The sequence below is a fragment of the Ipomoea nil genome, unplaced genomic scaffold (genome assembly GCF_001879475.1).
Source record: "Ipomoea nil cultivar Tokyo-kokei standard unplaced genomic scaffold, Asagao_1.1 scaffold1317, whole genome shotgun sequence".
NCBI lineage: Eukaryota > Viridiplantae > Streptophyta > Magnoliopsida > Solanales > Convolvulaceae > Ipomoea > Ipomoea nil.
In genome coordinates, this window is record NW_017617745.1 from 3,378,426 (window position 1) to 3,403,635 (window position 25,210).

At 39.2% G+C, this 25,210-nt stretch overlaps 2 protein-coding genes and 1 long non-coding RNA gene across 3 annotated transcripts; all 3 read right to left on the bottom strand.

Moving 5' to 3' along the window:
- Positions 1-6,664: 6,664 nt before the first annotated feature.
- LOC109185254 (uncharacterized mitochondrial protein AtMg00810-like) lies at positions 6,665-7,459 on the bottom strand. Its single transcript, XM_019335236.1, has one exon. It carries the CDS (start codon positions 7,457-7,459, stop codon positions 6,665-6,667), a length of 795 nt encoding a protein of 264 aa, XP_019190781.1.
- Positions 7,460-11,442: 3,983 nt separating this feature from the next.
- On the bottom strand, positions 11,443-11,839 carry LOC109185317. Its single transcript, XR_002054960.1, has 2 exons — positions 11,718-11,839; positions 11,443-11,631 (listed from the first exon to the last, which is right to left on the bottom strand). It is a non-coding gene; the product is annotated as an uncharacterized LOC109185317 (long non-coding RNA).
- A 324-nt stretch (positions 11,840-12,163) lies between these two features.
- On the bottom strand, positions 12,164-12,699 carry LOC109185315 (E3 ubiquitin-protein ligase RHF2A-like). Its single transcript, XM_019335291.1, has 3 exons — positions 12,507-12,699; positions 12,374-12,420; positions 12,164-12,198 (listed from the first exon to the last, which is right to left on the bottom strand). Exons 1-3 carry the CDS (start codon positions 12,663-12,665, stop codon positions 12,180-12,182), a joined length of 225 nt encoding a protein of 74 aa, XP_019190836.1. The 5' UTR covers positions 12,666-12,699; the 3' UTR covers positions 12,164-12,179.
- Between the last annotated feature and the right edge of the window lie 12,511 nt (positions 12,700-25,210).

Here is a 25,210-nt window from a genome sequence, read left to right on the forward strand (position 1 = left end):
ATATATATTAATTTTGTTCAGATATCTAATGTAAAAATCTTATAACGTTAATTTAAAAAAAAATTGAAAAATAAGTGTTAGTAAACAAGTTTTCTAAATAGAAAACAGAGAATGAAATCTGAAAAACAAAAAAACAGAAAATAGAGAACCTGTTAGTAAACGGGTACGATTTTCTTTTCGAATTCACTGTGTTTAATTTTTTTTTTCCATCCGTACAATAAGTGCAACAATATATTTATTACAAAATTAATTTGATAGGAACTCGAATTTAAAGTAAAAAATTCATTTAAAAAGGTTAGTCACTAAACAAGTAGACAATTCTCACTATGATCACTTTCTTGATTGGGTAATCATCTTCCCAGTAGCCATTTATCGTCACACACCATTTTTTTCAATGAAAACATCAGTGTGCGTATGTGTGTATATATATAAGCACATGATAAGGTCCGAAGGAACTCATAGGTAAAAAATAGAGTAAGATCTATCTCGTTGATCTGTCCAGATCAATAATTTTAAAAGAAATTCTACACTTCTTCGTCTTTGAGTTGAAAGCTGAATCAATTTTAATCAATAGATCATATTGTTTGGGACAATCAATTTTCATTTTATTGCAAAGAATCCCATTCCAATTTTTAACTTTTGAGTGGACATTTTTGTGCACTTGATTGCATATTGTTGTGCCTTCAAGTGCACATTGTTATTTCTTCGAGTGTATATTATTGTGCTTTCAAGGATTTGAACATAATGCAAAAACACAATTCTAGTGCATATTGTTATGCCTTTCAATGCATAATTTTGTGCCTTCTAGTGCATAATTTTGTGCATTCTAGTGTATATTAATGGCTAATGAAACAAAATATATGTAGAATATATTTATTATATATACTGCTTTAATTTGAAGATGTTATAGAACCTACAGATAATATTGTTTGGGGCAATCAATTTTCATTTTTCAAAAAGAATCTCATTCTAATTTTTTACTTTCAAGTGTATATTTTTGTACTCTCGAATGCACATTGTTATGCCTTCAAGTGCACATTGTTGTTTCTTCGAGTGCATACCGTTGTGCTTTCAAGGATTTGAACATAATGCAAACACACAATTTCAGTAAATATTGTTATGCCTTTCAGTGCACAATTTTGTGCATAATTTTGTCTTCTAGTCCGTATTAATGGCCAATGAAACAAATCTATATAGAACATATTTATTATACTGTTTTGGGAATTGAAATGTGGTACAAAATGTTATAGAACCTTCCCATTCCAATTTCTGACTTTCAAGTACACATTGTTGATCCAGTGGGCACTAGTTAAGTAGCTATATTGGGAATGAAATGTGGTACAACGGTCAGCACACACTAAGTGGTAGGAGACTGACCAGATGGTTTGCTCTATTCACATGAGTGGGGGTCAAACCCTCAATCTCATGCTTAAGGGACGAGGTATTGAACCAGCACGCCTACCATGTTGGTTGCTTTCGATTGCACATTGTTATGCCTTTAATTGTACATTGTTGTGCCTTCGAGTGTATACTGTATTGCTTCTAAGTATTTGAACAAATGAAGAAACACAACAAATTACCAAAACGTCATAATATTTTATTTAAAATTTTCCTTCATTTTAGACGATTGATCTGAATTAGATCAATAGCAAAGATTTAACCATATGTTTTCACCTAGGAGATCCACACACACACACACACACACATAAACCATAAATTGACTGGGCTTAACTGCGAAGAGCAATTTATATCGTGCACCAGGGTGCGCATTGCATTGTGCGCCCTGGTGCAAAACGACGTCGTTTTGGAAATCTTTTTTTTTTTTTTTTTTTTTTTTTCGGAATTCCGCTTCCCGTGTAGACTGTTAATTTTCTTTAAAAAAAAAAAATCTCATGTTTAAAAATGTACATAATTGTATACTAAAATGTACATAATTGTATATTAGAATGCACATAATTGTATAACAAAATACACATACATTTTTTGAAAAGATAATACACATAATCTAACATAATACATAATACACAATACACATAAACTTTTAACATAATACACATAAATTCCTTGTTTCGGATATACATAATTGTATAAAAAAAATGTACATAATTGTATAAAAAAATGTACATAATTATATAAACAAATGTACATAATTGTATACCATAATGTACATAATCGCGTCTACTTCCTACACAACTTAACAAAACAACGTCGTTTTCGGATGCGCGGGGTGCACAGTGCTATGTGCGCCGTGGTGCAGGGTATAACGATAAGGCCTCGGCAAGATGAGGGTCATTAAGACAACGGATTGGACCACTCTGAGCAGTGGCGAACCCACCGTTGGAATTCCGGATTACTATACCGTAGAAGCCCAGTCAATTCATGGTCAATCATTATTGTGTGGCCTATGGTCCATACAAGCTGTGTGGACCATATTTTGTATATTGTAAAATAATGTACATTTAGTACATAAATAATGTACGTTTAGTATATTAAAATTGTATTTTTTGTTATGGTCCACACAACACTGTGTGGACCATAATTTGCCATTCACAGTTTACACTATTAGATCTTAATAATACCTACGCTTGACGATTTATGGTTTACCTTTTATTTATTTTTTATTTTTTTTTTAACTTCTTTAATTTGATTTGGAAGTTTACTTTAGATTTTGTAGTTATTATTTGTCTTTAGAGTGCACATAAGAACGGTATGAAATACACATAACATTATCATTAATTGCACTAAATGTAAAGTTAATTGCACTTAGGGTTCACATTTTAAACGTTATGGCTGAGTTTTTTTTTCCTATTTGATTTAATGTTTAACTTTTTACTATTTAGGAGTTTAAATTTTACAGTTTAGGTTTGTATTTAGTTTTCTAGATTTATCAATAGATGCCCGTTGTAGTTTTACTTACTTGCACTCTATAGTGTTGAAAGTTACAATCTATAGTGCTGTTACTTGCACTTTTTAGTTGAAGTTATTTATAAAAAAATGCACCGCAGGATTTTTTTTTTTTTCTATAATTGCATATGATCAGTTAGATTTTTTTCTAAATGGACGACTTTGATTGGTTTTTTGTTCTTTCTTGAGTAGCAATTCTCAATGGAGTTAATGAGAACAACCCCTGTAAAAAGTGGGGTTGATCTCAACCGTTCATCAAAATTTATCAATGATTGAATGTTTTAGTAAAAAAACATGGGTCGGGTCAATTTTATAATTATTACAAATTTAATTTTTAAATTTACAATACTTTAAAACTATCCATATATTTTTTTCCTTATATTACAACAATCACCAACCATTAATCTACCAAAATAGATGGATCATATCATCCTCATATTTTAAAACTGAACAGGTAATTGTCAAATGCCTTGTGGTCAAGCGGCATAGTTATGACTTTCAAATGGGATGGTCACAGATTTGAACCTCAGTCAGTAGTACTAAAAAAACTAGTAATTTAATTTTAATTTTCTTGTTTTACACTCAAATATTTGAGTGTATAACCGGTCAACTCTATACATGTATAACACAACCTTCTTCTACGCGTGCGTGTGTATGCATAATCTGATAGGAATAGAGACTTGAAATTTAAACTTAAAGTCATTATATATATGAGTTAATACCCAAAATCGTCCTCGACTATAGTGGTTTTTCTCAATTTTGTCTTAAACGACTTTGGTGACCTAATACCGTCCCAGACTTTTGTGTTTCGCTCAATTTAGTCCTCCATTTGTTATTCCGTCAAATTGGTGTTAAATAAATGGACAATTCAGTAATGTCAATATTGATCTCTCTTTACTTTCATCTTGTGAAGTGCGAAATTCCTCTTTCTTGTACGAATTACACCCAAAATTACTTCCAGACCTGCAAATCTAATTTTATATTCGCAGTTTTAGGAGTAATTCTGGGAGTAATTCGTAAAAACAAAAAGGGATTTCGCAGTTCACATGTCTATGAGTAAAGAGATGCCAATATTAAAATTACTGAATTGTCTATTTATTTAACACCAAATGGATAGAATAACAAATGAGGGACTAAATTGAGCAAAAACACAAAAGTCTGGGACTAAATTGAGCGAAACACAAAAGTCTCGGACGATATTAGGTCACCAAAGTCGTTTAGGACGAAATTGAGAAAAACCACTATAGTCGAGGACGATTTTGGGTATTAACTCTTATATATATTTTTTAAAAAGCACACAATTTAATTATAAATATAATTATAATTATAAATAAAAATAAGAAATTAAAAGACATTGCATGAAGTTGATTAACGGAATATCAAGCAGAAAAGAAAGGGAGAAAATGTTAAAATGATGAAAAGAACAGTTTTGGTTTTAGTAGAATGATGCAACTGCTTACATTAAGAAACTAGGTTTGACAATTTGAGGTTGTGATGTCGACCAAACGGCTACCTACCATTCAAAATTTCTGCAATTATTAATATTAATATTTTAATTATTTATTAGAAAAACAAAATGCATATATGCCTGCCCTCTCATTGCTCACTATTTGATAATAATCATCGTCTAAAGTGAGCCACAGCTGTCCCATACTCCCATATATTCTTGGCACTTATTTAAAAGCATGAATGCATTAAAAGATGATTAATAATAATAATAATAATAATAATAATAATAATAATAATAATAATAATAATAATAATAATATTATTATTATTATTATTATTATTATTATTATTATTATTATTAGTTGTCATGAAATATGTTAAGCCCTATATGTGGCTAGTATTACATTTAGTTATTATTTGTTCTATTTATGCTCATATAGAATAGTTGTGTATGAATAGTTCACTACTGGAAATTCTGAAATTTCCGATCACCTAAAAGTGATCTTAAATCAAGTTGAAAGTCTTGTTCTGACCACTTTTGGTATCCGAAAAAACCTTTGTTGCTATTTCCGACCACTTTTTGGACTTTTTGGTATCAACTTAATTTAAGATCATTTTCAGGTGGTCGGAAATTTCAGAATTTCCAGTAGTGGTTGTTACAACTCTCTGCTATTTACTATCATCTGTATACTACTTATAGCTAGTTATTTACATTAATAAATGTACAGTTCATTTCCTCACATGGTATCACGAGTCATAATCTCCTAAAAAGTTTTTTCTTTCGCCATTTTTATATTCATGGCTACAACCACCACTGACATTGTCTAGCTTAATGCTCGGTTATATAAAATAAATTTAAAATCTTTATTTAAACAAATTCAGGCTCCATTCACTTTTATACAACTGCACAATTCAATTTCAAATATCTAAAATAACTTTACGAGCATAAATGTCAAGTAATTTAATTTCTCAAATTTAGTAAGCTAATGAAATTAAGTTTAAATTTCAAAAAGATTCATTGAAGGCCAAACAATTGAGTCAGTCAGCAAGCTAGCAATATGCTATTGTTGACTGAATTGGCATTGATTTGACTGCCTCGTATGCTTTTGCAAAGGTGGTGTTAATTTGTTCTTCTAAATAATACGAGTATAAGCAACAAATTTTAAAATAAACAAATAAACAAATATCCGACAAAAGTATAAATGAATACCTCTAATAAAATAAAAATACCCAAATTGATTATAAAAAAGTTATAACATCAATAGTGGAATGATAGAAATTGTGGTAAGCAAAAAAAAAGTAAACAATATAATGTTGCAAAATTAAAAAGGATATGATTAAATGTAACAATGTCACATTAGTCAACGACTAAAAGTGAAATTTGCTTATAAATAAATATATGATTAAATTTCTCCGATCTTTTAATTTACATGCTCATCATTTAGCTTCGGCAGCTTTTGATCAAGCTAGCTCTATGTACTGGGACTCTGTCCCTCCAGACTCTATTCCTTTGTTTTTACATTAATGCATTGCAATTCTTTGCTTTCAAAAAAAAATATGATGAAAAATTTAAATGAATATCTCAAATAAAATCAATATACTCAAATTCATGGGCCAATAATGTTCTAATTTCAACTTTCTATGGGAGTTAATTATTGGTCATTTGATTTGAGTCGCTAAGTTATAGGTAACCTTGGTTTACCTATTTGTGATTCTTTAGTGACTAGGGTCATTTTGGGAACAGAGGTCACGGGTGAAGAGAAGATGAGAAGAAGTTTATTTGTTTATTCATTTCATAGAGAAAGTGGAGAAAATGACATTATATTAGAAAGGGAAGCTGCCACCTATTTAAACATGGTGGTGACAGTTGTAATCAAACAGAAAAGAAAAGAAAGTACATTTATGCCCTTTCCATATTTTCCTTTTCTTCCTCTAATACCCCCCCGTAAGCTGGAGTGTATAAATTTTGAACACCCAGCTTAGATACAAAAGATGCAAATTGAGAAATTGGAAGAGGCTTGGTGAAGCCGCCTGCAACTTGATTAAAAGAAGAAACAGAAAGCAAATTGACTAGGCCCTGAGCGATTCTTTCCCGCACAACATGACAATCGATTTCAATGTGCTTATTCCTTTCGTGGAAAACACTATTTTCAGCAATTGCAATAGCCGATTTATTATCGCAGAAGACAGTGGCAGGAACACTTACAGTAATATGCAGGTCTTGAAGAAGGGAGGTGATCCACTGTAATTCACAAACAGTGGCTGCAAGAGCCCGATACTCCGCCTCGGAAGAATACTTTGACACCGTTGCCTATTTCTTCGATTTCCATGAGATGAGAGATGTGTCAAGAAATATACAATAGCCTGTAACGGATTTGCGAGTGTCAGCGCAAGAAGCCCAATCAGAATCAGAAAAAGCTTTGAGTTGAAGAGTGGTTGTTGCTGGATAAAACAGTCCTTGACTGGGAGAACCTTTGATATAACGGAGAATACGATGCGCGGCGGCCATGTGCCTATCAGTAGGTGAGCTAACAAACTGACTGAGCTTATGAACGGTGTATGTGATATTCGGCCTTGTGGCCGTGAGATATAACAATATACCAATCAATCGCCGATAGCTTCCCGGATCCGTCAAAGCTGTGCCATCTTCTTGGAATAGATGGGTTCCCGGAACCATAGGTGTATTTACTGGTTTACAATCAGTGAATCCAGCATCACTTAAAATGTAAACTGCATATTTCCTTTGGCACAAGTTCAAACCGGCAGTGGAAACTTTGGCTTCAATACCCAAAAAATAGCCTAGAACACCCAAGTCTTTGATTCTAAAAGCTTTATCCAGTACGTCCTTCAGTTGTTGGATGAGAATTAATTCACTGCTTGCTACTAGAATGTCGTCAACATATACCAAAAGGGCAATGTAGCTGCTGCCCGTTCCTTTAGTGAATAAAGACGGATCAGCGATGCATTGCTTGAAACCATAATTTAGGAGGGCTGCCGTGAGTTTGACATTCCATTGTCGACTCGCCTGCTTTAGGCCATACAACGATCTCAACAACTTACAAACCTGGTTCGGTTTCTCTGCTTGAAAGCCCGGGGGAAGAACCATATACACTTCTCACTCTAAATCCCCATGAAGAAAAGCGTTGTTGTTGTTTAATTGGTGAACATGCCATGCCTTAGAAGCAACCACCGCTAGGAAAGTCCGAATGGTGGTTATCCGAGCTACTGGGGAAAAAGTTTCGATTGTAGTCCACCCCTAATTGTTGTGTGTAGCCCTTAGCCACCAACCTAGCCTTGTAGCGTTCAACAGTGCCATCCGCTTTGAGTTTGACCTTGTAGACCTATTTGTAGCATATGGGTATTTTTCCATCAGGTAATTCTGTGGGCATCCTCAGCATAACTCCGTTGGCAAAAAAGGATCCCAATCACGAATCATTTGACCTATGCTCTCGATTGCGACCTCGTTGACCTTCAAATCAGATGCATCAGATTGGGTTGATCGACCCATGTCAAGTTAACCTCAGTACGATTAATTCGGACAGCATTCGCCCATTCACCCTGAGCCAAACTATAAATCCTCTTCAGATTAGTCCGATTCTTGGATGGGACATCACGTCACAGAGGTGTGTGATTTCACCCCCTTATCACTCAACCATTGGCCTGCATCCACCAGTACTCATTTTACATCAGCCCCAACCTCCACAACCCATATACGTTGTCATCCCAAACATCCCTAGAACACCACCAGCACTGATGACAATGGCAGTTACAAGTCAACAAGATCACAATCGGTCACCCGACCATACCCCCGACCAGTCCAATCTCGATTGGGTCAGGGTGGAATTAATTACAGTGATAATGACTCGCGGTCACTAGCTTGACACCGATTAGGAGCATGTCTCTGAGTGAGGAAACACGATGGGCAATCATCCGAGGAACCACAAGAGGATGTGGAGTTCGGTAATATATCAAGTTGAAGGCGTCGTCAGGCCCCCTGCGTTGGAAATAGTCGTTTGAATTAGTGGCAAAGTGATACCGGTATCTAAAACGACTAGCCGACCAATCGGCTACTTGTTAATTTAGTTTAGTTCGAATATAGTAAACTTTGTAATGGCCTTGATGTAATGCATGTTTAGTGAATGAAATTAGTTATGTTGTATTGTAATGTAAGTTAGGTCATCATATGCTCGATCTCTTGATCGAAGAATAAATCCAAAGAACTATCTCTAGATCGTAACGTGTCCGATCCCTAGATTGATGCAAAACCTGAACTCCGTGTCGGCACAAGACGGTCCCTAAACCGCAGCAAATTCAATCCCTTAAACGATGTAGAACCGGACCTTCGCGTCGGAAGAAGATGCGTCAAGCCTAACCTTTATGCTGATCAAAAGGGTATCTAAATCGAATTAAGTTTCCGATTTCTAGATCAATGTCAATACCAAATGGTATAATTTCAATCCCTATATTGATGTAAAAAAATGATCCTTGGATTGTAGTAAAATCGGTCTCTAGATCGATGAAAATTCGATCATTTGATCGATAAAAATTGATCCATATATCATGTTAAAAATCTGATCACCTTATTGGTAAAACTTATTGATAAAATTATGACAATAGAATGAACCTCGACCCTAAAGTTGTTGGAATTTGAGCTCGCGCTCACGTTCAAATCCGGACGTCTACTGGCCCTTTGGAATACGAAAACAATCGCGGATCCTAGTGTCAACAATTGTATAGGTGAATTAAGGCCATTCAGGCGATCGACCACCGTAGTTGTGAACTTGTAACCACGTTTAACCTAAACTTAATACATACAAAGCTGATAAGATTTGAACCCTTAATCGTAACATGCACGAGCAATCGATAGGAGAACATCGCTGACTGTCTAACCGAATGACCTTGGGCGTCGAATCGTAACTGAGGTGATCTCTAGGTCGGAAAATTATTGAACTACTTCATTTACTTATTTGTGGTGTCGATCTTAGCACCACACGAGTGTGGGGCTGGTAGAGCTGCCCTTATTACCCTTCGTTAGGGCATGTTCTGAGACCGGGGAATTGGACAGAAATTCCGTGTTTCCCTAGATGGGAATCCTAGGCGTTTTGCAAAAATGTAATAAGTTACACGAAGACGGCTGGTCGGAACAGAAGTTAGCAGCATCCTTGTGAGTCCGATCCACCTAAGATGTAACCTTATATGGTTGTATAATAGTTGAGGTATGGTGTTCGGCGCGTGGATAATCCGAGTGTTAAGAGACAGAAGAATTCGAGCCCAAATCCTACCATTAGATCGTGAAAAATCCAAGCTCTTGATTGGTAAGATTTGATCGCTAGATCACAGTAAATACGATCCCTAGATCGTGAAAAATCTAATCCCTTGATTGATAAAATTGGACCTCTTGGTCATAATAGAAATCTGATCCCTTGATGGGTAAATATTGATCCCTACAAAATAGGCAATTAAATTAGGTCAGGCCACTTCTTGACCTAATCAAAATTGAAAAAGAACCCGGGAGGCCATCATGCTACAAGGCAACCCTCTTGCCCTACAGAGTTCACTAGTGTATTTTCCTACCTAACTACTATATTTTCCGACCTCACTAGTGCACTTCCTGAACTCAGTAGTACATTTCCCAACCTCACTGTTGCCCTACGGATCTCACTAGTGAATTTTCCGACCTCACTAGTATACTTCTTGAGCACACTAGTGCATTTCTCGACTTTGAGAGTGCATGCCTACCTTCTGGTCTCATTATTAGTAGACCTTCCGGACTCATTTATTAATAGACCTCCCGGTCTCATCATTAGTAGACCTCTCGGTCTCATTAATTAGTAGACCTCTCGGTTGATGAGCATCTCGACCTTCACGTGGTCAAATAGAGGACATATCGGACTACTGACATGTGTCACCTCTCCACACTCTATATAAAGAACATCTATTGCACTTACTGGGGGGGGGGGGGGACTTCTATGCTCCCAAGCTACACCACTCCACTCGGAGCCTTTAGACCTCATGTGGTCGGGCCTTATTTAACTCCCGGTCACACCAATCAAATTTATTTATCTTCTCGACTTCATGTGATTAGACCTTTATTTAACTTCCCAACCATATTATTCCCCCCTCAATAGAATTCTCAGTCACATTTACCCGACCTAAAATAATATAAAAACCTGATCCCTAGATTAGCAAGTAGCTGATTACCAGGTTAGTATTGGCCTCTAGGTCATCGAATTCCCGTCATAACGAGTGGGAGAAAAGGGAGATTCCTCCCAATGATTCTCAGATCGGTATGCCCTTGCTTGCCTTGTCCGGATTGGCCAACGGCCCAAGACATAGTTACCCGACCACGATCCGTAGATCGACAAAATGTTTATAAAACCACTACAACGGAATAGTTCCGTTGCAAACTTTGGTGACGGACTTCGCAGCGGAATACTTCCGTCGCCATTTTGCGACGAAAATGTTCTGTCGCAATTCCGTTGCAATTTTCGCAACGGAACTTTTCTCGTCACTATTTCTGAACCAAATATTCCATCGCCATATTATCTTTTCCGTCGCCAATTCCGTCGCAAAAAAAACAACGGAAATGTTTTCCATCGCATTGTTTGTATCAAATATTCCGTCGCAAATCTTATATTCTGTCACGATTGCGTCGCATTTTTTTTGAATTATTTTAAAATAAAATTATAAATTTTAAATAGTAATGAATGTTTTTAAAATATTAACATAAAAAATACTATTAATTCTAAAATAAAATAGAACATAATTCTACATTAAGTTCAAGTAATAATAATACACTTCCAATCCACATTTAATACATAATAATAGTCAATTCAAGTCTAAACAACATAACAATCCATTATCAATCCACATATAATACATAATAATAGTCAATTCAAGTCTAAACAACATTGTAATAGTCTTAACAAACAACCATTAAAATCAATTGATTTGAGATGGAGATGATAATGAAGTACCCGCTATCCCGCCATCAATAGCATCAAGTCGTTGTTGCATAATGAGTGATTGCCATCAATTGCTAAGATATGTTGTTCCGCGTAAACTGTTGTTATATTCTCGTCCATTCTATTTGATATAGGATAAGGCATAGTCCTATTAGCCTCTCTAGTTTCAAGATGATCCATCATGCGTGACACAGTGACAATATCTGCAGCCACCTCATTCCTACTTTCAGAGCCGTGACTCACTATTGAATTATTCTGAGCGAAAAGTTTTTCCTTCCATCCTCTTGTACTCTTTGTGATAGATTCGTTATATCTATAAATGATAATAGAAAAGATAATAATAAGCACATTTCAGTAGAAAGCCAGAAGTGGAAAATATACACATATTTATCTAGATACCTCATTGAAAAGGCACTAAGTCGAGATTTTATAGATTCCGAGAAAAACTGAAAATCGAATGGTCCAACTCTATCTTGGTTGTTAGGAGAAGAATGGGGAGATCTCCTATAAAAGAAAGCATCACAAGAATATTAACAAATGACGGAATTGAATAAATTGAATACCATAAGGTTAAACACAAGCCACACAATAGCAAAAAATAAAATGAGGTTAAATTTTCCAAAACACTCTTAAGAATGATACCTAAAGTAGGATGATGAAAAATTGTAATGTTTCTCGGAGGATTCATCCTGATATTCCTCTCGTGTTCTACTGCATCAAACAATTCCTGGCTGCAAGCATGAGCACAAGTCAGCAAACTACTCAAATGAGTATTTAGGAATACTAGTGTCGACGGTTTAGTATAAGAAACATATACCAGTTGGGGTCTTTCACACTAAGAGGCTGCAAGCACATGGGACACTATGAGCTTCTCTGGCCCATGTAAAACGAAAATGCAAAACCATTCAGGACTCTATTACCTTCTAATTCCCGAATAGAGTAATAAATACTTTTGATAAGTAATACAACTTCATCCAAATGCTATTCCAGCCACCATAATAACAGAACAAACAGTTTTTCGATATCTTATTACATTATAATAAGAAATAACATACCATTCAAGGATACACTGTAGGTGAAATTCATGCTTGCGAACATTAATCTGCACGGAGAATGACACTTAGTCTATTACTAAGAGCAATGCAATATCAAACCACAATATTCGAAAATGTGAAAACCAATACATACTGTTGAAGGATCACTGTCACAAAATGCTTCAAGGCATATGCTACAAGAATCATCGCAGATATCCTGAACTCCACCTTCCACAAATGTTGCAGCTGAAGACAAATGTTTGTCCGAGACCTTTCCATCCTCCATCTGTAAAAAAGTATAAACCTTTAACATCAAACTTTTAAGTGAATATTGTAACCTACCTTCAAAGCCATAGTTAAAGCCAAATAATATTATCTAAAATAACAGATAATGTTAAAGCCAAAGCCCGCAATTGTGATTCAACTACAAAAAATAAAAGGAAGAGCTTAAACAAACCATGAACTTCAACATTCTAAAACTAGCAAGAATTCTAATTTCTACAGTACAAAGAGTCACAAAGTCCTATACAACCCTTATTCAAACATCAAAACAAAAAACAAAACACAACACAATTAATTGATCCATCCAACTTCTATACATATTACACATTATACAATTCTAATGCATAAAATCAGTTCAAAGTTGATTATGTAATCTCAAAATTCATATTCAATTCATCATTCAAAGTTATTCACAGAGGGTTCAACATATTTCAAATTAGGGTTATGAACTATATGAATTATTCTATTTCAAATCATAATAAATTTTAGGAGGGTTCAACAAGGCGGAGGGCACTCAATCAATTGTATATGAACTATTCAATTCGATTTGAAATAAAGTAAGAGGAATTAGCTTTCAGAAAAAAAAAAATCAGAGGAAATATTTAAAGAATTACTAGTCGAGGAGTTCTGTGTTCTGCATTCTGTTGCACGATGACGGCTGCACAGTGACGGCGACGGGTGAAGCTCTGCTGCGTTTGACGATGCTTGACGTCGAGGAGTTCTAAGGAGCTCTGCTGCTGCAGTTTGGATCTTAGGGTTATAAGGTAGAAAGCGCCACCAAAGAGAAACCCCGACTTTTTGATGTTGTAAAAGTTGTCAACATATATGAAATAGGTAATAAAGAGGGTGTGATTAAAGTCAATTTGCTTGGCACAAGTGGAGTCGAGCTCCCAATATATAGTTCAAATTGGTTTACCCGACACAACGGGGTCGGGCTCCCGAACAATCAGACTTCTTTCGAAGGAGGAGTTCTTGGGCATCAGTCGGGTTGGCTGAGTTCAGCTCCTACTCGATTCGAGACGTGGGGCTATGACTTACCATGAAGGGATGTGGTTAAATGGTTAATGTCAATCTACTTATCACAAATTGGTTTTATGTAGGAAATTGGAACCAGATAGCCAAAGAGTTCTGTGGTTAAGCGTGTTTGACTTACAACAGTCATAAGATGCGTGACCCCTTGGGAAGTAAGCATAGTGCAGCGCTGAGATCCATCAATTGGATTTAGAGCCGAGGTCACGGGTTCGAATCGATGGTGAGGCAAAAGCCGAGTCCATTCCCAGATGGGATATGGGCGTAGGTCGGGCCAAGTCCAATCTTAGGAGGGAGATTGTTGGTCCCAAAAGAGGTAAGGTGAAAGTCTAGAGGGGGGGGGGGGGGGTGAATAGACTTTCAAACTTTTTCGCACAACACAACAATTGCTAAGACAGAGATAAACCAAAACTCATAACTAGATTGTTAGAGTATGGTGCACAGCGGAAATAATTAAACATAAAGTGTGTGTGAGATTGTGTGAGCAGTATATCTTCGTGAGAGCGAATATGTAAAGAGCAGTATGTAAAGAAAGCAGTAAAGAACACAAGACAATTATAGTGGTTCGCGAGGTGGTGTAATCCTCCTACTCCACTTGCTCTTTTCTCCAAGAGCCAATTCACTATATCTACCACTCCTTGGTTCCAAGATACAATGAATTTCCATGATCTAGTGCTTTGATCATAAAGCCCGCACTAATCACGCCCAGTGACACCACACTGCTGCTTCGGGTTTCACGTCGCCGCGCTACTATCCCAGGATTTCACGACTCCGCGTTACTTTCCCCCTGTCTTCCACACTCCGGTAGAAACGTATCCGTGATCTGGTGCTTTGATCACCAAGCCCACACCAATCACGCCCAGTGCCTCCGACACTGCTGCTTCGGATCTCACAGCTCCGTGTGACAATCCAGGATTTCACAGCTCCGTGCTACTTTCCTCCCTTCTCTTGTTTTGCTCCAAAACAAGTGTTGTCTTGCTTCCAACTTCTGAGACTCTGTAGATGATCTTCAATGATGCGCAGGTCTCTTTGATGAAGATAAACACTCTGGAATGATTTCTCTTGACAGCTCTGAGTGTTTTCTCTCTTTGAATATATCAAGTAAAGCACTTGATATTTATGCTCTGTTTTGCTCTGTTTTAGAACTCTCAGAATATTTCTCTTTTGAAGCTCTCTGAGTTCTTTTTCTTTTCTCACTTCTCACTTGAAGATTTTTGGTATGCTCTGTACCAAATGAGATTTTTTCTCTATGCTCTTTCAAGCTTAATTGCTCTATTCGATCCCTTTGATGGATTCGAATTTTCTGCTCTCTTGTTCGTAAGTTCCCTGTCTTCAAGTCTTCATATCTTCATCATTTTATAGCTGGTAATGAGAATCTGTCCGTTGGAAAGAGACACTCTCATTTTTGAAATCTTATATCTTTTTGTCAGAGATCTTATCTTATCTTCTGCAAAGATGTCAGAAACTGGGTGTTCTCAGACTTCTCAGACTTCAATTGGCTTGTAACTGGCACCCAATTTGAATTTCTCCATTGTAATTGACACCCAATTTCAATTGGCTTGTAACTGGCACCCAATTTGAATTTCTCCATTGTAATTGGCTCCCAATTGACTTTGACTTGCAATTGGCTCCCAATTGACTTTGACTTGCAATTGGCTCCCAACTGCTCCTCAACTGCTCCTGGTGCTTTCAATTGCTTCCCAATTTGAATTGTTGACTTTGACTTTGAAATTGGCTCCCAGACTTCTCCTGGTATTGAATTTCATCTCAATTCAATTTGATCTCCATGTCTTCTTTGAATCGGTCCCCAACTTTGAAATTGCATCCCATACTACAACCTCAATTGGCTCCCAATTTCAATTCTACATTGGCTCCCATATTGAATTGATTTCCATGTGAAACTTGCTCCCAATTTCAATTGATTTTGATTTCTCTGAAACTGGCTCCCAATTTCAATTGCTTCGAACTAGCTCCCAATTTCAATTTCTATGAAATCGGCTCCCAATTCCTTTGAATTGGCTCCAAGTGCAATTGCATCTCAATTGCCACCCAAGTGAAATTGCTTCCCAATTGCCACCCAAGTGAAATTGCTTCCCAATTTCCACTTGTAATTGGCGCCCAAAGCCAATTTCCACTTGTAATTGGCGCCCAAAGCTTAAACTAGCGCCCAACTCCATCAGATTAATTTAATTTGACTTCTCAAATTTTACCTTGTAAAATTGTTGATGGTGAGTTTTGCACTTGAGCCATTTCGAATAATATATCAAGCATCATCCACTTCGTCCGTACAGCTTTTGATTAAATCTCCAATCACATTTGATGTACTTCTTTCTTTCCATAGATGCTTGATCTCCAAGTCAATTTCATGCATTCTTCCAATATTAATTTTCTTCACGAAAATTCTTCTGGGATATCTTCTTTGAGTAGTAGCGACGTGAATATTGTATCATTCATCTTCTTCTTCAATTTGTCATTTTCTCCAGACAAATTCTTGATTTTCGGCTTTATATCTTCTTCTTCTATTTTCATCCATTTTCCTCTGTTTTTCTCTTTTCATAATTAAATAATTTCCCGATCATGGTCTAAGACTCTACTAGACCTATGAAATAAAATTGGGGGATCTACAAATACAAATTTGGCATATCAAAACCATTACACTTTATTCCTAACAGAGATGATGGGTGCGGAGGCTAAGGACTGATTCAGGCATACTGCGCAACTTGGCTTGGTGATCAAAGGTTGTGACAGGTGCTGAGAGAGGGATTGTTGGGCGTCAACTAGGTTGGCTGAGTTCAGCCCCTGCTTGATTCGAGACGTGGCGCTATGGCTTACCATGGAGGGATTTGGTTAAATGGTTAATGTCCACCTACTTATCACCAAATGGTTTTAAGTAGAATATGGCAAAGAACTTTGTGGTTAAGCGTACTTGACTTACAGTAATTACATGATGGGTGACCCCTTGAGAAGTAAGCATTGTGCAACGCTGAGATCCATCAAGAGTTATCTCTCTTATCTCCTCAGGTTTCCAAGAAGTCGCTCTCGTTGGGGTGGGCTATGTGTATAGTGCTAGACCAAGATCCGCCACCTCCTTATGTATGATGCTTAGGATGATTGCTAGGTCGTCATCATTCAACGCTTCGGCTAACACATCTTTTACGTCGACCTGCATTTTGCATTTTCCACATAAAAATGCTCACTTGACGTATGCCCAGACCAATTCTTCTTGATGTTCGGTGCCTAGCAGCGATCTGAAGAAGGGCTTAGTATTAGGCCGATTCGCGAAAACATGAGTTGCTAGAATCCTAGGAATCTCAGCAGTGTCATTGAAGAAGGCTGGTGAAGCTTTATAGTCGAGGACATGCGTCTCGTTTTTTTTCTCGAGATCCGAGACCTTAGACTCAAGCTCGCGAATCTTTGCGTCCCGTTTAGCAACGGTCTTTTTCGCCACTTTTGCTTGCTTCTGATGTGCCTGTTCGACACCCTCTACCCGATAGAAGAGGTGGGCCAATGTGCAGCCCATCTGCAAATAGAACAGACTAGTCAAGTTATCTGTGAAGGAAAGAAAACATCTAATGCGTATGTACTTGAATGAGGTCCTGAGCTCCGCGCTCGCCGACCCAATTCGTTGTTCACTCGGATGTGTCCTCTGAGGCAGGCAAGATAAAGCTGACATTATCTAGTAGGGCAGCCATCTAATTGCCCCCGAACAAAAGGGCGTCAATGATCGGAGTATGATTAATGGAGGATGAATCCTTTTTGCCTCTTTGGCCGGACATCATCATTGACCTCGATGACATTGCCCCTCATAGCGTAAGCTCGGGTAACAAGCAGATCAACGCCCGAGCTTGTTTGCACGATATATGGTAGCCAGGGGCAAACCGAGAGGAACAGAGGGGGTAGTGGCTTTCTTCCTACTAAGCGTGACCTTAGGGCGGGGAGCTCAGGGAGTGGTGGTCTCGAATGACTTGTCCAATCCCATCATTGCAAAACCCCAAAAGAATACATTAAGTTCATTATAAATAAAATTAGCCGATCTGCCATATTTAGCGAATTAAGGTGGATCGTGAATAACCCCCTGTCCTCGATTCGGCAGGTTGCGGAGAAATCGCGACCGTGACAAATTTCATCTCGGGGGTATAATTGGTATCCAGATCGTATCGAGGCTCTTGGAGGTTAGTCATTGCGTATTCCTCAGGAAATCGGTAGATCCGGTAGTCATAATACTTGGAGGAGATCGCCTATGTGTGAGCTGCCAAGGTGCGAGTCCAAGCAAGGTAGATGTGTCTCCGGAACTAAGATCTCCACACGTTCGGGATCGGAAGGCGCCACTTGTATATGATGAAGAGGATTCGATTTTTCTAACGCTTGTTGTTGTTGGGGAAATGCGTGATACTACAGTGGTGTCCCAGGGATTGAATCATCATAAAACCCCCTCCATTCTTTGAAGGGAGGGCTCAGACCGAGAAACGGTATCAAAATAGCTCGAAGGTGCACGAGACGTTATGCCGAGCATAGATCTGTGGGAAGTAGGCGAGGATATGATGCGTAATTGGTCAGAACTGGTCGGGAAGGGCCCCGTAAAGTTGGAGGAAGGCTGAAAGAAATTGGCTGAACGGGAGAGCAAGTGGGGCTTTGAGAGAGTCCAAATGGATTCGGGTCCAGTCTCTCATATGGCGTTCTATAATGTTCCCGAGGCTTCGTTGGGTGTTGTATGTTAACCGACCACGTAGGAGAGTGGATATCTACTGGAACTTGGAATGGGTGAGTAAAGGGAAATAGGTCTCTACGTATTCACTACTTAAATATTTGTACTTCCCACTCACTAAGGTCGGAGCTCAGATAAAGGGTGATGAGCCACAAGCAGAGGAAGTTATTGGGGGAATCATGGCGGTCTGAGAGGTGGAAGGACCGGGGTTGGGGAGAATTCGAGAAGAGGTTACCCGATCCGAAGGCCTCGCTTCCTCCTGATCTGATCGAGTAGACGTCCCCAGCCTATCGTCGGCCTGATCCGCTGCGATGCTCGGGGATTTAGCCAAGACCTTAGAGAATTCCTCGACCTCGCATTTTGTCGAGTCGTAAGAAGATAGGGAGAAAGACCCGATCTCCACTTCGTCGTTGTAGTCTTGAACAAAGACGTTCTAACTATTCGTGTCCGACATTTCTCCTCCGTAAAGAGAGGAAGACATTTTGAAAAGGAAAGGCCGGATGGATAAAAGATTGAAACGAAGGACAACATTAAAGTTCAAAATTAAATAGAACGGGGAAGGCACTTACCAAGAAAATGATAAAAAAAAACACTTGATTATCTGATGAAGCAGTCGATTCATTGCAAGTTGTAAGCTCAGGAAGATCTCGATTTCGCACAATGAATGCTTGAATTTGTCGCTAAACAAAGCTGTATTTATAGACGATAGCGGCACGAAATTTAAAAATTTCGAAACTAATCCCTGGCCGGGTGGGTAGCGACATTACGACATGTGTGTTAAACATGGACGGTCATTTGCGTGCTTAGTGATGAACCTGCGCCGCACCCAACTCCAACCTTTCTGAAAGATTTTTACGTAGGATTTTAGTCGGATTCAGTAGTCCAACTCTTCCACGTTAGCCCGGCATCAGGGCACAAACCAGGGGGCTACTTGATTGGAAATATACCCAGAGTGTATAGCTGCGTTGTAACACCCCGTGTTACGGCCTCCGTATCTAAATTAATTAATTCCGTGACCATATAATTAAGAATGATTTAATTAGATTAGAATCCCCATCAATTAATTAGCGTGGTCCACAATGGACCATGGACCCTTATCCTTAACCAAGTCCTTAATCCTATAAGGAATAGGATAAGTGGACCGTGACCATTCAGACCCTAGTAGGGACTCCAGAATCTATATATAGGGGCTTAGGAAGCATTTAGAAACCCTACCACAGTTAATTCTACCACACAAGGTATTCCCGAAGAGAAACCTACAGAGGAACCCTCCTTGCCACTAAACATAGAGGAATCCACTGGAGGGAAATCTTAAAGAAGAATCTTAGTAGCCAAGGATATTGATTAGGGCTAAGAGGTAACCCATGTCTCGACAAAACCTATTTTTCTTGCTATATCTTATTCATTGGTTCCTTTGATATGTGATTCTGTGTATGAGTCTTGATAGAGCTTTGCCTAGGTTTTATAATGTGTTTATGTGATAATCGTGATTTTCTTGATATTGTGATTGATTATATGAACGATCTTGTATTTTGATTATGTCTAGAGCCCTAGGGTTTATATCGTGAATTTCGTATTATGATGTTCTTGGTATATTTTTGGGTGGGATTATGCATGATCGGGTGTTAAGTCTAGAATAGGACTTGTGTTTAGGACTTTGCATATAGATTTCTTGATGTTCTTGTGGTTCCGGATGCTCCTGGACCGTTATATGATTTATGTTGGGTCTTGGTATGTTTAGGAATCATGTTAGAACGTATTTGGTGTGATTCTTGGTTTAATTCCGTTAATTGAGTCCGTGGTGTTGTCGTTATGTGTTTGAATGTGTCTGGACATAGTTTCGGGTTCCACGAGTGATCCCGAGACCGAAAAGTTGCATGTGTACCAGTGGGGGGTAGGTGAGGGGGTGACCACTCGCCACCTACCCGCTGCCCGCGTTCACTGTTCCAGAGGGCTGTGGTCTGCCCGCCGGCCACCCGCTGGAATAGCGAGTGCTCACCGGCGGGTGGTCCTCCACCCGCTACCTACCCGCTGGAAAATGTATAAGGGTGGTGATGTTTTCCCCCTTTTGATATTTCCTCGTGTTTCGTTGTGTCCCGTTGTACCCCGTTTGTCGTGTATGAGTCTCGTTTGGTGTTTTAGGTATCATTCTAGGAATTCATGTGTCATACGTGTCGTTGTTGTTGTGTCTTGATTGTTATGTGATTATGTGTTGATTGATTGAATGATAATGAGTATCGTGGTCATTGCGCAATGGCCGGTGTGACTGATGATGATGATGATAATGAGTTTGTGATTGGTGGAAATGAATTGTTAGAGATTGACACCACTTGTGCCCGGTCATTGTACTAAAGGTACAAGCCATATCGGTGACTGTGCTGAAGGCACACACCCACCTTCGACTAGCTTGTCGTTGAGCATGTGTCAGGTTATAAGTGCTGCGGTGTCATGTTAGAGCTATATGCGCTAACCCCTTGATATTGGCACTAGAGGTGCGGATCATTGAATGGCACTGCGGCACCATCTTGATATGTTGGTGGTTGATAGGCGGTTTGTCGGTGGGGGCATGTAGTTGCCCGGAGGCATAAGGGGTGGTGATATAAGGGTGGCCTGGAGGCATAGGTTGGAACTGATATAAGGACGGAGGGGAGCTACAAGGTTAGAACTTGGTATAAGGTTGGAGGATGAATTGTGTGCTTTGGTGACTACTTGTTAATTGACTGTCTTGAATGCCTTCGTTGCGTCTAATTGCTATTATATATGCCTATCTCACTATTATGCCTTGTATTGCGTTCTTAGGATGCATGTTAGTCTTTATGATTATTTTATACTGTTGAGTCTGTTAACGCGTCTTGAGTCTTGATCTTGGATTTAAATTAGAGTCTCGTAAGTATATATGTATTCCAGTTTCAAGATGAGTTTCTTATATCTACCTATATTGTACTTAACGTGTTGGAGTGGGTTACCAGCATTATTCGCCGTCGGTTGTTACACCGAATGTTTTTCAGGTGATGGGCTTTAGCTACGGAACGCGTTAGTCAGAGCCGTGGACTTAGTTTAGTTAGTTCTAGCTTAGTGGATGGCCTGCGTGCCTTGGGTTGTAATTGGTATCGAATTATGGATCGACCATGCTTGATTTGTTTAGCCTGTGCACCTAGGTGTGGCATAACACCCTGACACTTATGAATAGATTATGCTTTGTTTGGGTTTTGTATGTTAGATTCAACCTTTATTTTATAAGTTTTAAATATCTCAAAATTTAGGGGTGTTACAGTTGGTATCAGAGCCTAAGTTCGACCCTAGGACAATGCCTTTAGGATAAGACTTTGGAGCATTATGCTTGAACTCTAGGTACTTACACACTTGGAATGTTAAGAGCTAGACTTTAAGAATCTAGGCTGCATCTAGGATAGTACACTAAGTTTGAGACTTTAAGATGTTAAGCTTTAACTCTAGGTGTTTAATTACCTAGGACTTCGGAATTTTAGGACACGCGATGAGGCTGTGAGTTTACCTATCATTATCTGCTTAACGTTTCCTCACTCTATTCTGTGCTTAGCCTAAGAGTTCCCCATAATTATAGCATCAAGGTAATGATGCGAACCTCTAACTTACCATTACAATCGATGTTAGCCCTGTAGAACACCAGAATGGCGCCAACAAGGAGTCAGTCAAGGACCCCTGAACCCTCTGCCCACGAATCACTAGCTCAGAACCTATAGCAACTGACTCAAGTCGCCCACACACTAAGCAACTCTATCCTCCATAACAACAACCGACCACCACCGCCGCCGAACGGAAACTCAGATGTAGCTCGCCAAGTCTCAAGCCATCACCCGCCTATCTTCTCAGGAGAAGAAGATCCCACGACCCTCGAAGAATGGATCCGAACATTCGAAAAGTTCTTCGAGGTAGTAGAATGCCCAGAGGGACGCCATGTAGAAATAACCTCATTCTACTTCGGACGCGAAGCCGACCTTTGGTGGGTTCACGAAGGACCTGCTTATAGGCAAGAACTGGGATTCAATTGGGAATCCCTGTAACACCCCAGATTTCCATACGAATTTAAACCTTAAACATGCAGATAATTCTAACCATAAAAGCATACATAGCGGAAGACTTATGCATGAAATATATGGAAAACGTAGAGTGCTATGTCATGCTCACTCAACAGTGAACGCACAGGCGTAAACATCTGCATCATAATCCAGCTATCTAAAAAACAAAGTCAACGACATAACGTCTAAAGTCTAACCAAAGGCACGCAGGCCCGAAACATCATAAAGAAAAGGGGATCTATTCTAACAGCTTCTAGACCGCACCCTCATCTAATCAGCACCTGAAAGAAACACAGATACATGTGAATGATGCCCGGTCAGCGAATGATGCTGGTAACCCACCAATACATGTGAAATATCATATGTATATAGTTTATATGTATACAAAATCATTTGCGAAACAGGATATAGTATATATCAATTTCAAAGCCAAGATAGAGATCAACACAAGACTCTTTGCACTCACAAAAAGATAAGGGAACACATCCCAATACGACACGAAGCAATAATGACACTCAAGAACGGCTCAAGGTATAATCTACCATCACACAGTAGATTAACACCCGACATGCATAACACAAGAGCGTAAGGATACAACCATTGGAACATATTGCCTTTGTGACAACGCATGTCACAAATAGAGAAACAAACAACAACGGCTACACAAGCCTTCGTGACATCACCCATTACGAATTGAGATGCCTTCCTTATGCCCGGTTCCAAGCTTATGGCTACCCCAACCTTATATCTAGTTCCAACCTTTACCTCCAGGACCCCTGTACACCAAGTCCAATCTTATTCCCCCGAGGACCGTCGTCCCCTCTCCGAAAATCTCCAACAATACCACCGATTTCATAGTACACGAGGTACCGATCACACATGGCAACACATGCCTTGGTAACACATGTTACCCTTTAACAAATACGTGAACCTTACACACAGGTCACAAACTCCATAATCACGTCATGGCCACCACGAGAACCACTGCCGTACCTTGGTGACTAATGTCCCATACCATTAATCGTGCAATCCAGGTACAGCCACACACACCACACCACAACAGGAATCAATCAACGGACCACAACGAAGATATGAAACCATACTCAACAAGGAATGGATCACAGTCCAACAACAACGATGATTAACACAAGTCATCATCAACAATAGGAAAGGACAAACAACACACACGCTAGCATTTAAATACCGAACTAGCATGCTCATCAAACGGGTAAACCAAACATAGTTCCGAAGAACACACAAGACTCATCACGGTTCAACGAATCACAATGTTGAACACTTAGCACGATTCAAGACACCAAAACCTACATGGATTCCTACCATATAGTTCTAGACATACGAAACATCAAGAAGACGCTCAAATAGTTCCACAAAAGAACATCGGGAAGTCAAAAGACCAAATACCGAGTCAAAAGAATCACGAGGAACAAATCCCCAACAAGCCAACATTGTGTACCCGCGGGTGGGGCCACGGGTGGACCCCCACCTGTGGTTCCGCCCGCGGGAACCACCTCCCAAACCACCATGTACACCGCGGGTGGGGCAGCGGGTGGTGCACTACCCGCTGTTCCGCCCCCGGGTACACTCATGTACCAAAATTAATCTCTTCGGGGATTTTCAACTCCAAGCTCAAATTCAAGTCCAAAACATGCCAAATCTCACCAAATACAACAAAGTGACTTGAATCAAAGGAATAGCCAAGCAATGGCATACATGAACCCTAATAACAAGCTCTAGATATGCATTTTCACAAGACAATGCATGAACACTCACATTTCATAGCAAAATCACATGTAGAATCCAACAAATGATCATATAGGTAGGCAAAATAGATTTTGTAGAGCATGGGTTACCTCTTGTAGACAAAAACCTTCACTTAACACTTCACCAAGCTGTAACACCCCGAACTTTTAAAACTTTTAAAGACTATATAACAAAGGTAAATAATCATAAATCCCAAAACATTTATAAGAGTACGGGGTGTTATGCCACACCTGAGCTAGAGAACTCAGGTGCACAGGCTAGATTCTAACAATCTCAATTAGTATCAATACAAGTCATGGCACGCAGGCCGAAAGGGAAGAACTATCTAATCTACGCCCCAACCTCTAGCGCGCTCCAGTGATCTACTCGCCCATGCCTGAAAGCCAAATATATCTGTTCAGTGAGAGATGCTGGTAACCCCTCCAACGCGTTGAAATACAATACATATAGAGATATACGGAAAACCATTTTGAAGCATGAAGATATATCTTAAGAGACTCTAGCTTTCAAAACAGGGAATAGACTCAACAGATAGAGCTTAGCACAGACAACGGTCATAATCAAGCATATACAATTCATAAGCATAGGGAAATAGGCAAGGCAGATAAATATAAGCACAGTTAATATCCACAACCCAACATGTACGATTCCCGGCATAAATCCCAAAGTCACATCCCAAGACACTCATAACAACAACTCATCCATATCTCATCACATAGCACACTTTGTTGGCGCCACAGGACCAATCGCATGCCCATACATGAGGGTCAGCGCATATAGCTCTGACACGGCCCCGCAGCACCCTGCCCCGTATCGCAACACGGAGGGGTCGATCGCAACCGACCGATGAACCGCAGCTCATCGTAGTTTGGTCGCAACCAAACAGTGGACAGCAGCCCAAGAGTATGTCATCTGACCGCAACCAGGAAATATGAACCGCAGCTCATGTAGAAACGTTTGATCGCAACCAAACGGTGGACCGCAGCCCGAGAGTGTAAATCT

Coding starts and splice junctions, on each gene's coding strand:
- LOC109185254 (XM_019335236.1), bottom strand. CDS start 7,459: ATGGTTCTTCCCCCGGGCTTTCAAGCAGAGAAACCGAACCAGGTTTGT.
- LOC109185315 (XM_019335291.1), bottom strand. CDS start 12,665: ATGTTAAAGGTTTATACTTTTTTACAGATGGAGGATGGAAAGGTCTCG. Junction 12,421..12,506: donor GTGACAGTGATCCTTCAACA/GTATGTATTGGT, acceptor TTCTCCGTGCAG/ATTAATGTTCGCAAGCATGA.